General features: G+C 42.2%; 1 protein-coding gene across 2 annotated transcripts in view; it reads left to right on the forward strand.

Moving 5' to 3' along the window:
- Positions 1–15,482, forward strand: part of LOC311229990 (interferon-induced GTP-binding protein Mx-like) — a 103,174-nt gene extending 87,692 nt beyond the window's left edge. The window contains exons 12-15 of one of the 2 annotated variants that reach the window (XM_084316115.1): positions 12,184–12,260; positions 12,362–12,533; positions 13,497–13,582; positions 14,753–15,482. In XM_084316115.1, coding sequence (XP_084172241.1) covers positions 12,184–12,260; positions 12,362–12,533; positions 13,497–13,582; positions 14,753–14,977 — 560 coding nt within the window. In that variant the 3' untranslated portion in view covers positions 14,978–15,482. The remainder of the gene's footprint in view (positions 1–12,183; positions 12,261–12,361; positions 12,534–13,496; positions 13,583–14,752) is intronic. The other variant, XM_084316114.1, reaches the window with a different exon arrangement.
- The last annotated feature ends 171 nt before the right edge of the window (positions 15,483–15,653 follow it).

Raw genomic sequence — 15,653 nt, forward strand, 5'->3', positions numbered from 1 at the left:
TAATTCAACAACAAGAGATATGTAATGTTAATTTTTACTTTTTTAATTATCATATTTTGCACAGATAATGCTTACATTTAGAAAGCCTTTTGAATGCATCCAGTGAAATTATTAATTACCTGAAATTATTCAGTTTTTTTGGGGGGAAACCCTGCATATATCGGTATCGGTTGATATCGGTATCGGTATCGAAATTAAGAGTTGGACAATATCGGAATATCGGTATCGGTAAAAAAGCCAATATCGAGCATCCCTAGTTGTTTCTGTTAATTGTTAAGTGAGTCATCTGTTAATTGTGGAATATTACTATAATGATGCACTGTAATTTTAAGAGCACTGCTCTGTTGTAATTCAAAATTGAACAATTTTATCACACTTTTTACTTCTTACTGATGAAACCGAATCATTTTAAACTATTTTTGTTATTTGTATTACTGAATGAAACTGTAAACAGAGAACCTATTGGGATACTAGATCATAATGTGAAACACTGTGATTTACCTTACCTTGCTACCTCTCTATCTTTTTCATGCTCGCTTACTGTTGTGAAGCACTTTGAACTGCAACTTCTGTATGAAAAGTGCTATACAAATAAAGTTATTATTATTATTATTATCTGAAACTTAGCGTACCTTTGACGTCAAAATCAACAATCACACTTATGGATGATAACGTGCGTTTTCACCAGACTACATTGGACTCAGCACTAATGGTAAATCATAAAAATACTATAGTCAAACCGGCCGAGGCGGTAACATTATTTATTATTTATTTATTATATAATTATTATTATTTGTCGTCGTCGCCGACTTGAGAGCTCCCCATTCTACAGCTGGGCGATCGCCTACAATGGCGAACTATTAATTATGAAGAGGAAGAGGACAAACGGTGATGATCCATCCATAACATAAGGTGATAATGATATCATGCTCCACAAGCAATGGGCCAAGTTCGTTTTTGGATTTTTGCAAAGACGAAGGATAATGCTGCCGTGATTTCCTGGCTGTTGCTAAAGAAGGGAGCTAGCCTATACCAAGTCTTCGGGACAGAAAGAAAGCATTGAATCAGTAAGTACATACAGTACGTCGTAATTAGTTAATTAGCAGTAGGACCTCGTTCATTCATCCGTTTGTGTATTACGGTACTCTTCCGTGTGTGTGTGTGTGTGCGCCAAGAAAATCTAACGTTAGTACAAGCACCGTGTGTGTGTGTGTGTGTTAGACAGAGTGAGAGAGCAAGCTAGCTTAGCTAACGTTATCTTAGCTCTGTGCTTCGTTGTATATATGTAGACCAACTTGTGTGTATTGCGAATTAATGATTATGTTCCTTGTGTGTTTGGGGGGGGGTTATCTTAGCTCTGTTTATTCCGCCAAGAAAATCTAACGTTAGTACAACCACCGTGTGTGTGTGTGTGAGTTAGACGGAGTGAGAGCAATCTTATTCTTTCTTCCTGTCATTTTTCTCTATACCCAAAATCGTATGGCATGGGTACCTGCTTCGGTGTCATCCCTTTGTGGATTGTATTGTATTCGAAAACGTATGCTTGAGCCATATTTGTTTGTGTATTAGGTTCACTTTTGACGTTAGTAGAGTAGTATGGGCGGAGCTACAGGTGGGGGTCTGTCACTCAAATCGCATTCTGAGTAAACAGCTTGAAATCTTGAAGTGGAAAAATGCTGTTTTAGAGCAGGGGTTCCCAATGTCGGGGGCGCGACCCACAGGAGGGTCGCGAGCCGGCGTGGGGGGGGGGGGGGGGGGTCGCCAGATGATTTCATTTTTATTTATTTTTTTATCCAAAAAAGAAAAAAAACACTTTTTTTTGTTGTTGTTGCAGTCAGGCCACTGAACTTAGAAGCAGGCCAGGACAGTGTTTCTAGTTGCAGCAGCGCAATAGTTAGATCACCTATGTGGGGAACAACCAGGAGATCACTGCAACTCACACAAGTTGGAGAACTATCTCTCTCTCTCTCTCTCTTGCTCTCACACACACACAAAGGGTGGAGGCGGGACCCTTACAAAAAACTGTTGTTGCTAATCATTGACACATGCTAGCCTGTAATAATCCCCCCCAGAAAAATCTACTTTGCATTTGATATATTGCAAATATATGCCATCACACACACTGGCATTTAAAGGGTTAGAATTATAAAATGTATATGTGGTGTTATGATCAGGGCTGAAGTTGAATAAAAGATTGTATTATTTTCAATCTGACATTACAAAAAAACTGAAAATCCATCTAAATCAGTGTTGTTGCTAATCATCCATATGCTAGCCTGTTTTTTAACAATAATTTGTGATGCCATCACAAACACTGGCATTTAAAGGGTACAAATAAAAAAAATGCCTGCACCAGAATGCAGGAAATGAAGTCTTTGTAACAAGAAATGTCCTGGTGGGGGACCCCCAGACCCCCTGCTTAAAAAGTGGCCTAACTGGGGCTATATTTTGCACTATTTCCTGGCCTGAATGATTTCCCCAGTCCGGCCCTGGTTAAAAGCCTCCAATGCTTATTTTTTTGAATAGTTTATTGGTTTAGAATGGAAAATCACACATATACATTGGATCACAATATGAAAACAGGTATACATTTTCTCCATTTACCAATAGGATTTCATAAAACGCAATAAAGCCATAGGCTTGTTTCCATTGTGGTCCTTCATCATTGGTGTCAGTGGATTTATGTACTGGTGTGTGTGCGTTTGAACGTGCATGTTTCAACCATACATTTCCATTCATAATTTTTTTTATTTTTTTTTACCTCCTATAATAGTGGGGGTCGCGGCTCTCTGGCCCGTTGTTTTTGGGTCGCGGCCTGAAAAGTTTGGGAACCCCTGTTTTAGAGTACTTGATTAGAAATACAAAACAATGAATTTTTTTTAAAGATTTTATTTTTTTTGCCGTTTTATCGCTTTATTGCTACTGGGCAGTCCAGTAGAGAGAGACAGAGGAGGAATGGGAGACAGAGTGGGGGGGCGCCCACAATGAATTATTTTGAAAAAAAAACGTACAGATGTGTTCCATAGACTCACAGGAATTGTGTAAAATTGCCCAAATAGTGAAAGAAATAGTAAGATAGTTCCCCTTTACTAAAGCAAAAAAGGATAATCACTTTTAGTGCTAATGAAATAGAGTAACAGAGGTTTGAACTTGAGTTGAACTTGAACTTGTGTACTCCCATTTCTCTTTAGTAGTTGCCAGATTCCGGTTTTTAAGTTCCTGCATTGCCATACTTGGTTGTTGTTTTATGAAAGCAATAGCTCACTTCAGGCCGTGGTATTGTTTATTGTTTAAAAGGATCCCCATTAGCTGCCACCTAAGTGGCGAGCTAGTCTTCCTGGGGTCCACACAATAAGACAACACAAAACATAACAATACATGAGATACATATGACAATCACAATTCACAATTAATTGGTTGCCAGCCGGATATGGCGATTTATCGCTTGGATGCCACCACGTTAATGAATGGGAGGACGAGCACATTTGCGAAAGCATAAACTATATCTTAAATTATGGCTATGTGTCTAATACACCCGTCGCTTATTGGAGAATTATCCAGCGCCCTTCCTACAGAGATATTATTATTATTATAGAGGCACTTATTATACAAGTATTATTTATCATCTGGTGCCACCTAGTGGGCGTTTACTGCAGACTGTGGGACTCCAGGAGACGGAAACTGTGAACAGGTGGGCTGATTCTGCGTGACGCACTATTTAAGAGACACTCGTAGCCATAGGCCTGTAATGAGAAAAGACCCGTAGGCGATCTAACTGGCTAACGGTATGTTGCATTGTTGTCTCTTGTATGCGCTGTTTATGTTCGAAATTATCATTTGTATATGCATAGCACATGTGGCTAATTGAATGTTGTTTTCTTTCCCATTTACATTATAGGTTAATAATTACTGACTACTACTATCTGACTGTTAACTAACTAACTAGTGACTAGTTACCTGCTGTCTAATTCAGTGGTTCCCAAAGTCGGGGTCGCGACCCAAAGGTGGGCCTCGAGCAGCCACGGGTGGGCCGCGAGATGATTAAAAAAAAATAAAATAAACAATTAATTTTTATTTTTTATTTTTTGTCAGGCCACTGAACTTAGAAGCAGGCCAGGACAGTGTTTCTAGTTGTATTCTAAAATTATATTCTATTGTATTCTAAAATGTGACTATATGGTTTTATATTAACTTAATAAATAAACAAAAACGAAAAATCTACTTATTTCAACGAACATTTCAAACTAAATAACAGATTATGCACATAAAACGCTGAAAACAACAATGGTATTTTAATGAGGCTATTATTATTATTATTATTATTATTATTATTAATAATTATTATTATTATTATTATTATTATTATTATTATTATTAATAATAATAATTATTATTATTATTATTATTATTATTATTATTATTATTATTATTATTATTATTATTTATTATTATTATTATTATTATTATTATTATTATTATTATTATTATTATTATTATTATTATCATTATTATTTTGCAACAAGTTAGCCCTCTCATAAATAGCACATATAAATGAATAACTAACTTGAACTAACTTAATAGGATTGAAGTGATATTTGGCTTAAAAAACCGGTCGCATGGCAAAAAAATAAAAAATAAAAAAGCCTGACGATGTGCATTGGGCCGCGGCTCTCTGACGCCTTATTTTCTGGGTCCTGGCCTGAAAAGTTTGGGAACCCCTGGTCTAATTGACCACCCGGTGGCTGTGTGCTAGTAATATTAGAGTGCTTGAGTGTTTGGATATGACATCCTCAATAAATAACATTCAAGCAAAGTCTGAATTGTTTCCTTTAGTTCGGATTGAAACCCGGATTGCACCCTTCCAATGGGGAGATCTAGTCACTGACGGTGACTGCTAGATAATTGGACACTTATCAATGACTTGCTTGCAGTCAACATGTATGAAACGGATTGTTTTTTCATCAGTACATTTCCGTTTTATACCGTTTTGAATACGAGTATAGTTTCGGTGAGTTCTAGTAATTTCAGAGAAATTCCGCGAAAATAGCCATTTACTGGAATACACAAAACACGTTGTCCTTTTCCGGCTGATTTATGAATAGTTTTCAAATAAACGCTAGATTATCGAAGGTATTTGTGTTCTTATGCACGATACAAAAGCGGGCTGAAAAATCATTTATTCACGCCGCGCTCATCGCCTAACACCTCACACACACACACACGTTGTGAAATCTGTGAAAAACAACTCTGATTAACCCAAAACTGGTAACATAGATTCCTTACCTCAGATCAGATGTTCTGCAAAAAGATGAATCCAATTCCTGATCGTCATTCCAAATATTTATCGCGTTTATTGATCCAACGTTATAGTCCGAAACGCATGATCCAAGCTGCTTCCAGCCTCGCCAGTGTATCTGGTAACACGACACTGCTTGCCAGAGGTGGGGAAACCCTGGGGCAGTGTTTTTCTCTGATGCACTTTTTCACTCAATCCAATCCAATGATGTGCATTACCATCCGGGAGACGATAGGGGGCGGTATTTGCCCTTTTCGAGCTCAGAGCCATTCCCAATGATAATGTCAGGCTGGACGGATGAAAAATGAATGGATATCGCTAATAAAAGAAATAACGATTAAATAACGAGAAATCTCGTTATTGGCAACCAACGCATGGCGGCCGACAACGAGATTTCTTGTTGGCAACCAATGTGTTAACAATGATAATCTAAAAACAGTAAAACATTGTAGACATCTTTATAAACATCAGAATATTTTCAGAAAAGGTTATTACATTCATGGGTAGACATGAATATTTTCAGAAAAGGTTATTACATTCATGAGTAAATATTTCATTATTACATTCCTACAGTAGGTATTTCCACTCCCAAACGTGAACAGTATTTGCTCACATATTTAAGTAGTGTATTCTTAGGTGGTACTTGAAAGACACATTCAATTTACTTATGTTCAGTGGGCAGTTATTCCAATGATTGATGGCACGATAAACAACAGTCCTCTTTAAAGCATTTGATTTTGGACGTGGTAACATAATCTGTCCATCATCGGCTGACCTAGTAAAATATGAAATATGGTATATGGTTATATCACAGCTTCGCCTTGTGTCGGGTTGGACAACGCCTGTCGTGAGCTATTGCTTAATTTGAATTTGGTATTGTAAGATAGGAAATACAAACAGCATTGTAAAATAAGGGATGATATTGGCTCTCCGGATGATGATAATAATGTATGATGATGCTAACAACAACAACAACACCAAACTACAGTCTACGATTAGAATACATTATTCATTCATTCAAAAAGCATATTCGTGTTCCATAATTTTATTAAATAATTGCACACTAAATAACCAAGCTAGTTTAAAAGAACATGCTGTAGTGCCGAGAGATGGGAGTCAGAGACGGTAGCTCGAGGTAGAGCGAACAGCATTTATTTGGTACACAAATACAACATGCTACTGCTACGTTGCGTGTAGTCGACTGACCCGTGGTGGCAGGTAGTGCCACCTCCTATAATGTTCGGGCGGAACTCTTGTTCCTAACAATAGTTCCGTGGGTGAATTATGTACCATTAACAATCACTACACAAGCCCCCCCAGAATTCACCCATGGTCAAAACCTCCACGGCGGGGAGAGACAACGACCCGGCCGCGGCGTGAGCGTACAACCGGGGGCGCGGTGCAAGCGACTGCGCCCTCCACGGCGCCCGGGGGCATGAACCGGCCACGGTGAGTGCGGAAAGCCAGGGGCGGGGAGGTAGGGGCGGCGCAAGCGCCCGCGTCCCCCCCGACACCCGGGGGCACAGACGTCGACGAGGCCAACGGCGGCTCCGTCGTCGGCGGGTCCCGGGGTAACGGCGGACGGCCTCGGCGGGGGGAGAGGGCCAGCTCTACGGGCTGGGAAATGTCTACGTGGGCGGGTTCAATCTTGTGGTGGTTGTACCCCACCTCAAAGGCGAGCCTTCGCCAGTCCCCAGGGGCCTGTGGGCTAGGGTGTCCGGTGGATAGGTCATTCAGCAGCGTCGGACCCGAGTGACCAATCGCGACGTCCTCCAGGCGTAGACTGGAATCTGCAGTCCCGAGGGCCTGGATGTCGTGGTCGGAGGCCTGTTCCGAGCCCCTGTCGACGTAGTCGAGGTCCGGCTGTACAGCTCCGATGACGACGCTGGGCTTCTCGGCGACGTGTCCCGCGGCGCCCTCGGAATCGTACGTGAGCTCTTGTCGTGCCGACCATGGCTCCGCCACCTTTGACTCAGACGTCGTGAGGGGTTCGTGGTCAGTGAAAGCTGTAAGAAGGCCGCCGTATGTCGCCTCATCGCGGACACATGCCAACGAAGCCCGTGTCTGTGCATTTATTAGGCGGCCATGTCTAATGTCCACGAGGAGACCGTGTGCACCCAGGAAATCCGCCCCGAGTAGTGGGAACGAAATGTCGGCCGTGATGCAGTCCCACGTGAACCGCTGGCCCCCAAAACACAGTTCCACGGTCCTTGTACCGTAGGTGCGGATAGGGGTATCGTTGGCGGTCGTCAGGCGTGGACCTCTATCATCGCCGGCGGTGTCCTCTTTCGTAGCTGGCAGGACGCTCCTCTGAGCACCGGTGTCGCAGAGGAATTTGCAACCGGAGAGTGTGTCTCTAATGAAAAGCAGCCGGTTCGACATACTCGCGCTCACCGCTGCTACTGGGCGCAGGTGTCTGCGTTTATGCGTTATGACGAAAGTGCAAGGGGAACGGCATCTTGTCGCCCTCGCGCCGAAACGTGCGTGGTAATAACACAGGCCTGCGGCAGCGCTGCTCCTGATCTTCCTCGCCCCTCCCCCCTGCGGCGTGTAACCGCATGTCGAGGCTATTAGCCCTGGGGCAAAGTGTCGAGTGGCCAGGTAGAAGCGGTCAGCCTCTTCTGCCAAAGCACGGGGATCAGCAGTCGCTGTATTGGCCAGTGCCGTTTGCACGTGTGGCGGCATGTGCCTGAGAAACAGTTCGATAAACAGGAAATCAGGCCGTTCTGCACCTAGCAGGTTTAACATCATCTCCATGTGATCCGAAGGCTTGCTGTCCCCCAAGCCTCGTATAGCCAGCAAGCGTCGGGCCCGCTCCGACTGTGACAACTCGAATATTCTGAGTAGGTGCGTCTTAAACGCCTCATATTTATTCCGGGCAGGCGGAGCTGTTATGAAGCCTACCGTCCTCGCCGCTGTAGTGCTCCCGAGGCTCGAGACGACGTGGTAATATCTCGCGGCGTCGTCGTCAACCCCTCGTAGTGCGAACTGCGCCTCTGTTTGAGCGAACCACGCCGCCGCAGAATGCTCCCAAAACTCCGGCAATCGAATAATAACGGCATCGTTTGCCATGTTCGGTTCGGTCCCTGATACTTCAGCGAGACCAACGTCAGGGTCACCAGTGTAGTGCCGAGAGATGGGAGTCAGAGACGGTAGCTCGAGGTAGAGCGAACAGCATTTATTTGGTACACAAATACAACATGCTACTGCTACGTTGCGTGTAGTCGACTGACCCGTGGTCACCATACGAGAAATATTCAGTTTCAATCTGTTTGCGCATTTAGTATACAGTCACAGTGTTCGACTTACGTGATGATTTGCTCCATTTTGATGTAAACGCCGAAGAATAATCCTCACGAGTCACAATGTTATCCAATATCCAGCCTGAATTTTTCAAACGCTTTCGAAAAAGCCGCCTCCCCCAACATGTCGTATACGTCATGCCGACGAACCGTGGCCCGTGGGCACTGGATCAAACCATTAAAGTGGGGGGGTCACACAATCTTTGGAAACTTAAAAACTTGCTATTAAGTGTCATTGCGTATTATTAATTTGATTGAAATTACGTAGTTATGGTTCGATACGATTTATATATTGGGGGGGATATTTATATCATATGATATGATCAAAAAGTGAGGGAGCAAAGAGACAAGCTTGCTCCCCCAAGTTCAATAGTCCTGGAGCCCGTGCATCGTCTGCTCCGTTAAGTGGGCGCCTATGGTTGTGCGCCAGAAACGGGATCAATATTAAAATTTTTCGCCATGGCATTCATAATTCATCCAGCCTCCCTCCGGGACTGCAGCTGGACCCTGTCTGATATTGCAACGCCTCAATACCGCCGCCTGGTGGATGATCGGGCGATTTACACTCTAAGCCAAACCGGAAGTGGCGCTGGTGCATCGAGGAAATTCCTCCGGCAGTAATATCTTGTAACGTGGGTCTAGATACACACTCGAGTGCATGGGATCGCTTTCGAAGCGCAATAATCAATATGATTTAGGCGTTTATTGCATCATACAAACGGGAAATGGATCTAGCAGATCGACGTCAAAAGGAATATTTTTCCTCCAGTCTCATCGGCGAACGGTAAGAGGAATATAACGTTATATTCAGCCCGATTGTTTATTCATTTCACTGCAAACCATCTGATCAACATATCAACCCATACTAGTCAAGTCAAGAGTTTTATTTGTCACGGCATACAACCGTTACTGACGATCAAGGAATTATAAACGACAGCCCCCCCCCTTTCCTTCACGCATGATGAAGCATAATGTATACCGATCATATACATTTAAATTTTTTAATATAGCGTGTATAGGAAATAAATGCCAATCGATAATCTATCATATGCTTCAGGGCCTATAACTTGCGTTTTAGGAATTACTGTAGAAAACCTTAAAAACATACTTATATTCTCGACGGTATTAACACAACAATGTATGAATGAAAAAATATAACGTTCCCACGATGTTGAATGGGCCATAGTAATGTCGATATAGCTATAATATTTAAAAAGTTATAGGTAAACATCTCCATAGGGTTACAGCGCTGCAGACTGGGCATAAGGATGGGCATACTGCGTGGCAATCAAAGTGTTAACAGGAGCACTCATTCAAGGGTACTACGACTATGCTTGCACCTCATGGTACCAAAGCACCTCAAAAGCCCTAAAAACAAGACTACAAACATCACAAAACAAACTGGTCAGACTACTGCTTGACCTTACTCCTAAAACCCACCTCATCCCTGCCCATTTTGACAACCTAGGATGGCTTAGAGTAGACGACAGAGTACAGCAACTTGCAATGGGCCTGGTCTACAAGATACACTACACCACACACCACACTAAGATACACCCATGTACATGTCGAAATACTTCCCAAAGGTCACTGAATTCCACGACCACAACACCAGAGGGAGTTCGACAAATCATGTTCAACCCAGATTCGGCTCAAACAAGGGACTAAACACGTTTCGCAAATATGCCACAACAATGTGGAGCGCCCTACCCACAGCCGTAAAAGAATGTGAATCCCTACCCTCCTTCAAAACCGCTCTCAAAGAGCACCCACGGGAGGCTGCAATTCGAAACTGGCCCCGGTAAATGTCAACCCCCCACCCCCCTCGAATGTATATATTTTCTTTTAGGATCTCTGTATACTGTATATTTGTATATCTTGTATGTCATAAATGTCTGGATGTAACAGTACTGTATATCTGTATGTCGTGTATGTCATAAATGTCATGATGAATTGAAGATGGGGGACCCTGATGTAAACAAGACGAAAGTCTTTCTCTGGTCTGCATCCCCTTAACAATTGTGTGCATTGAGCCGTACTGTATTGTACCCATTCTGCAATCTGTTAATAAAAATGTTCAATCAATCAATCATCTTCTCCAGAGAGAGACAAGAAGATAGATACCAGTTTCCTCTCTGTGCGTTCAGTAGAAAGCTATCTGGCTGCATGTTAGCCTAGCTTAGCACAATGAATGGAAGCGGACATGACCGGTTAGCCTTCAGGAGAGGTGTTGGACAATGCCTAGGCTAACCGATCATGTCTGCATGTCAGGTTACAGGTTACAGGTGACAATGATTTTTACCATTTGTTGTAAAGCATGTATTTTATCATGATGAATAAATGCCTTGTAGTTAAAGAAAGCTTGAATTTCGGAGTTCTTTATTACATTCATTTTTTTAATCTCTCCCATCCTCCCCAATATATATATATATTTTTGTATCCACTTTTTCTCCTCATTTTCTATTTTTCTCCCATCCCAATTTCGTATTTCCAATTCCTCCCTCCCCTGTCTTGAACATTGCTAGACTATGCCTCCCACTGGTCGGCTGTAGTGAGGATAGAAGCCTTGCATCACGTGTCCCCTCCGGTACACGAGGAGGCAGCCTGTCGCATCTTTTCACCGCAACAGCTCGAACTCTCAGTGGCGAGGAGTAATGCGTGGGTAACGCTGCCCCCGATACTTCCTGTTTCCGCCGTACCGGCGTCACCCAACCGACCTGTAGGAGTCGCTGTCCACAATGTCCAATCCCCACCCACCGGCTTTCCCACCCTCTAACACTGCCAATTGTGTTAGTATGACGGCCGGCCAAGCCGGTAGCAACGCCGAGAGCTGGGCTCGATACCAGCATCTCCTGCGTTAGTGGCAAGCGCCTTGCCCACTGCGCCACTCAGCCGCCCTCCATCCTCCCCAATTGTTTAACTCACCAGCCACCCACACAGTGGGGGATGTTTTAAAAATATAATTTTTGCTTCACCAAAATATTGGGTCAGCAGCCGCCACTGGTCTGTATATACCTGCATATAGTCTACTATACTATACTATATCTATATCTGTACATATCCCTTACCTATACTCTTACTAGTTATGCTGTTGGCCAGTATGACTACTACCATAGTGTCTTATTGTATCACTGTATATAATAATACTATAACACTGCACATACATCTGATTAGCACTGTTACTCTGTAGTACTCATTTATATATTTTATATCCAGTTTAATCACCTGTACATTGTACACACTTTACCATTACATTTGCACTCTGGTTAGATGCCTACCTTATTTTCGTTGTACTGTACTTGTGATGTATAATGACAATACATTTGAATCTAATCTAATCTAAAAATACATTTTCGGTATATCACCTAGACACCAGCTTGTTGAAAGCATCATCACGTGGCTAACCAGTGACAAAGTTCTATGATAATTGGGTTTTCTCAGAGAAACTTCTATCCATCAAACTCAATTCCCCACCAAACATTTTAGAGGATTTCAAACGCTTAAAACGTTGCATCCTGCATCATTAACCCTTTGTTTATTGCTTCGTCACTGACTGGTCTTTGTGCGTCCGTTCTTTCTTTCTAGATGCTGTTAAAAAGGCGTTTATTCAGCTGGCTCACAGCAGCTTTGCAGGATTTCCTAATCTCATTAAAGCAGCTAAGGTAACGTTTTCATGCTCATTTACTGCTATGGGCTTATAATTATCTTATCGGATCTATCTGGCATAATATTACTTCTTTATGACTGATCGTCTCTGATCTAGACCAAGGTGGAAGCCATCAAGCAGGAGAAGGAGGCCTCGGCTGAGAGCATGCTGAGGACCCAGTTCAGGATGGAGCTAATCATCTACACCCAGGACAGCACATACAGCAACATTCTGAAGAGGAAGAGAGTGGAGAACGAGACAGAGGAAGATGCGGAGATTCGGGTCAAAGGTCAGGCTCAGAAAATCGCCAGGTTTTAACATTAGAATAGGAGATACTGTTCTCACCGTCAAAACATCTGTGAAATATCTTGGTGCGTCCTGGAAAACAGCGTATCAGGGGAAAGCATGGCTCAACAAGCACTTACAAAGATCAATAACAGGACTAGATACCTAGCCAGAATCTCAAATTTTTTAGATCAGTCAACGATGAAAATTCTTGCTGGAGCACTCATACAGTGTCACTATGACTATGCGTGTGGCTCCTGGTACAACAGTGCCCCCAAAAGTCAGAAAATAAAACTACAGACATCGCAAAACAAGATAATCAGGGTAATACTAAGGCTACCTACCCGAACCCACCTTGACCCATCACACTCTGAGAACATGAGATGGCTAAAGGTGGAAGACAGAGTCAACCAAATAGGGATGTGCCTAGTTCACAAAATCATGCACGGGGTAGTGCCAGTGTACTTCAACAACTACTTCAACCGAATCAGGGACACCCATGCATACCCAACTAGGCGTAGCTCAACTGACTTTGTGCCAGTCAGATTCAGGAGTTGTATGGGGAAGGAGTAATTTTTGTATTCAGCAGCTGTCTTTTGATACAGTCTGCCCAGTGACCTGGAAATCGTAGTCAATACTGTTAGATTCAAGTCCACCCTGAAAACATGGCTCAAAAGGGACTATAATTAACCTAGACACTCAGCAAAAAGGCACCCTTGCTTGTTTATGAGTCTGTTATGGTAAATCGTATATGTGATGTGTTGTGATGTCATGTCTGTATGATGCATGTCTAAGCATCTCATTCCCCTACCCCTTACAAGGACCACAATGGAAAATCTCTGAGCTTTTTTGTGTTCATCCTTGGCAGTATCTCCTGACTGTGCTTTCTGTCACATGTTATTTTTATATTGTCAAATAAAGTCATTAATTCAGTCATTCAACGTTTTCAAATGTGCAACCTCTACAGGTATAATAGTTTCCAGCCACTCTACCGTCAATTTAACCGATGCCACCTTGAGGGAATTGATGCTCCATCTGAAGTCTTACTACCAGGTTAGCGCTCCATTTGCACCCTCTTCCCAGATACATTTTTATTGTAATATATATATATATACGTTTTCTGCTATATCTGCCTGTCTGTATCCAATTGACCATATTCACATGGCGCCACGTGAATCGTCATTGCAAAGGAACTAAAAACCAGATATATCATTTTTGGCGCTCAACGCTTGGATTTCAAAAACGAGAACGAGAATGAGTTCATGTCCTTTTAACTCTGACATGTCCCCAGCAGTAGCCGAATACGTCTTTCTTACTCTGAAAGTCCTCAGAAGCAGCCTAATATGTCTTTTTAACTCTGAAAATGTCCCCAGCAACAGACTGATATGTCTTTCTAACTCTGAAATGTCCTCACAGAGTAGCTGCAGCCAACTCAAGCACCCAGGAGAACACAGCTCATTCATCCGTGGTCCAATTGACTACATTTTGGTCGGAATCTATTGGTATGATGCCAGATGGTAGAGAAATAGTCAAGGTTGAAAATAACCGTTGTTATCCTTTAACGAAAAAGCCATAGGAAATATATCATACAATCCATGATTTCCTATATATTTCAATTTGCACAAAGCTGTGAAAGTTGTATAGCTTCCTCCCATTTCACAAAGAATGTTACATCTGCCAAATCTGCTCTGGATAGGAGGAAGAATATAGGACCTTTTCCTGACTGCTGAACTCAGTTTAATGTAATAAGAAAAAAATATATATCTTTTTTAGTTCACTAGATATTTATTAGCCTTATTCACTTTACTTGGTGTGTGAAATCACTTCACTTGAGGCTGTAGAGCCAAGGTCACACTACATTTCCCATAGATTCACTTGAGCTGCAGTTACAAATATATATATATATATTTTTTTATCTAACCCTAACTAACCTTATTGTCATGCACTAATATACGAACCTACACTGTAGCACTCAACACTTTGATGAACATTGTTACTCAGCTGATAGAGTTGTGCCCTTCCTGATGACTTGTCGTACAGAACTTGTAAGTTGCTTTGGATAAAAGCGTCAGCTAAATTACTAAATGTAAATGTAAATACAATAAGTGTCCTCCACGTGTCATCACTTGGAGGAAAAATGTATTACGTGTATAATAAATCATCTTTCCTTTTCCCAAATAAGTACCCTTTTGAGAAACACATGTTCCCTCCCCCTGACACCAGATTGCCAGCCAGCGTCTAGCCGACCAGGTCCCACTGGTGATCCGCTACCTGATAGTTCAGGAGTCCGCCGCCCAGCTGCAGAGGGAGATGCTGAAGATGCTGCAGGACAAGGAGAAGACGGAGGAGCTGCTGCACGAGGTCTCGGATATAAACATCAAGAGAGCCGGTCTTCAGAGCCGCCTGAGACGGCTGATGAAGGCACGCACATATTTGAGGGAGTTCTAGCGTGGCTAGCTGCCAGGATAATCTCAATCCGACCAATCACGATGTTGTCTTTAAATCTTAAATCCCATGAGGCTCAAAGTTTTCATATCTTCAGGACTAAATCTTTATATGAAGGCTTTAATCACATTCTGTGAAATCTAAATAATTTTAGGTATAGTACATACTTGGTTCTGATCCCAAACCTTTTACGATAGTTTCATTTAGGATGTGCATGCTTGTTTTACTGATGTGTATTTGCATCTACTTGTCATGCCTTTTGATTTCCATAGATGCAAATAAATATATAAATAGATTACGAACTAGGGGTCGGTATAAAAAACCCACAAAAGAAAATGTCCTGATGCAAATGGATCTTCATTATGAATAATCTGATATTGATTAATAAAATCCCAGATCAATCTTATATATACATGGGATATATATATGCTATATTGTGTTGACTGCTGTATTTTGTTGGTCATGTTAAATAAAATAAAATACATGAATCTAACTGCTTTGTGGTCGATTCTTAACACATTGGTTGCCAGCCGGATATGGCGATTTATCGCTTGAATGCCACCACGTTAATGATTGGGAGGACGAGCACATTTGCGAACGCATAAACTATATCTTAAATTATGGCTATGTGTCTAATACACCCGTTGCTTGCAGTCAACATGTACGAAACGGATTGTTT

Source organism: Notolepis coatsorum (assembly GCF_963971535.1).
Source record: "Notolepis coatsorum genome assembly, chromosome: 6".
Lineage (NCBI taxonomy): Eukaryota > Metazoa > Chordata > Actinopteri > Aulopiformes > Paralepididae > Notolepis > Notolepis coatsorum.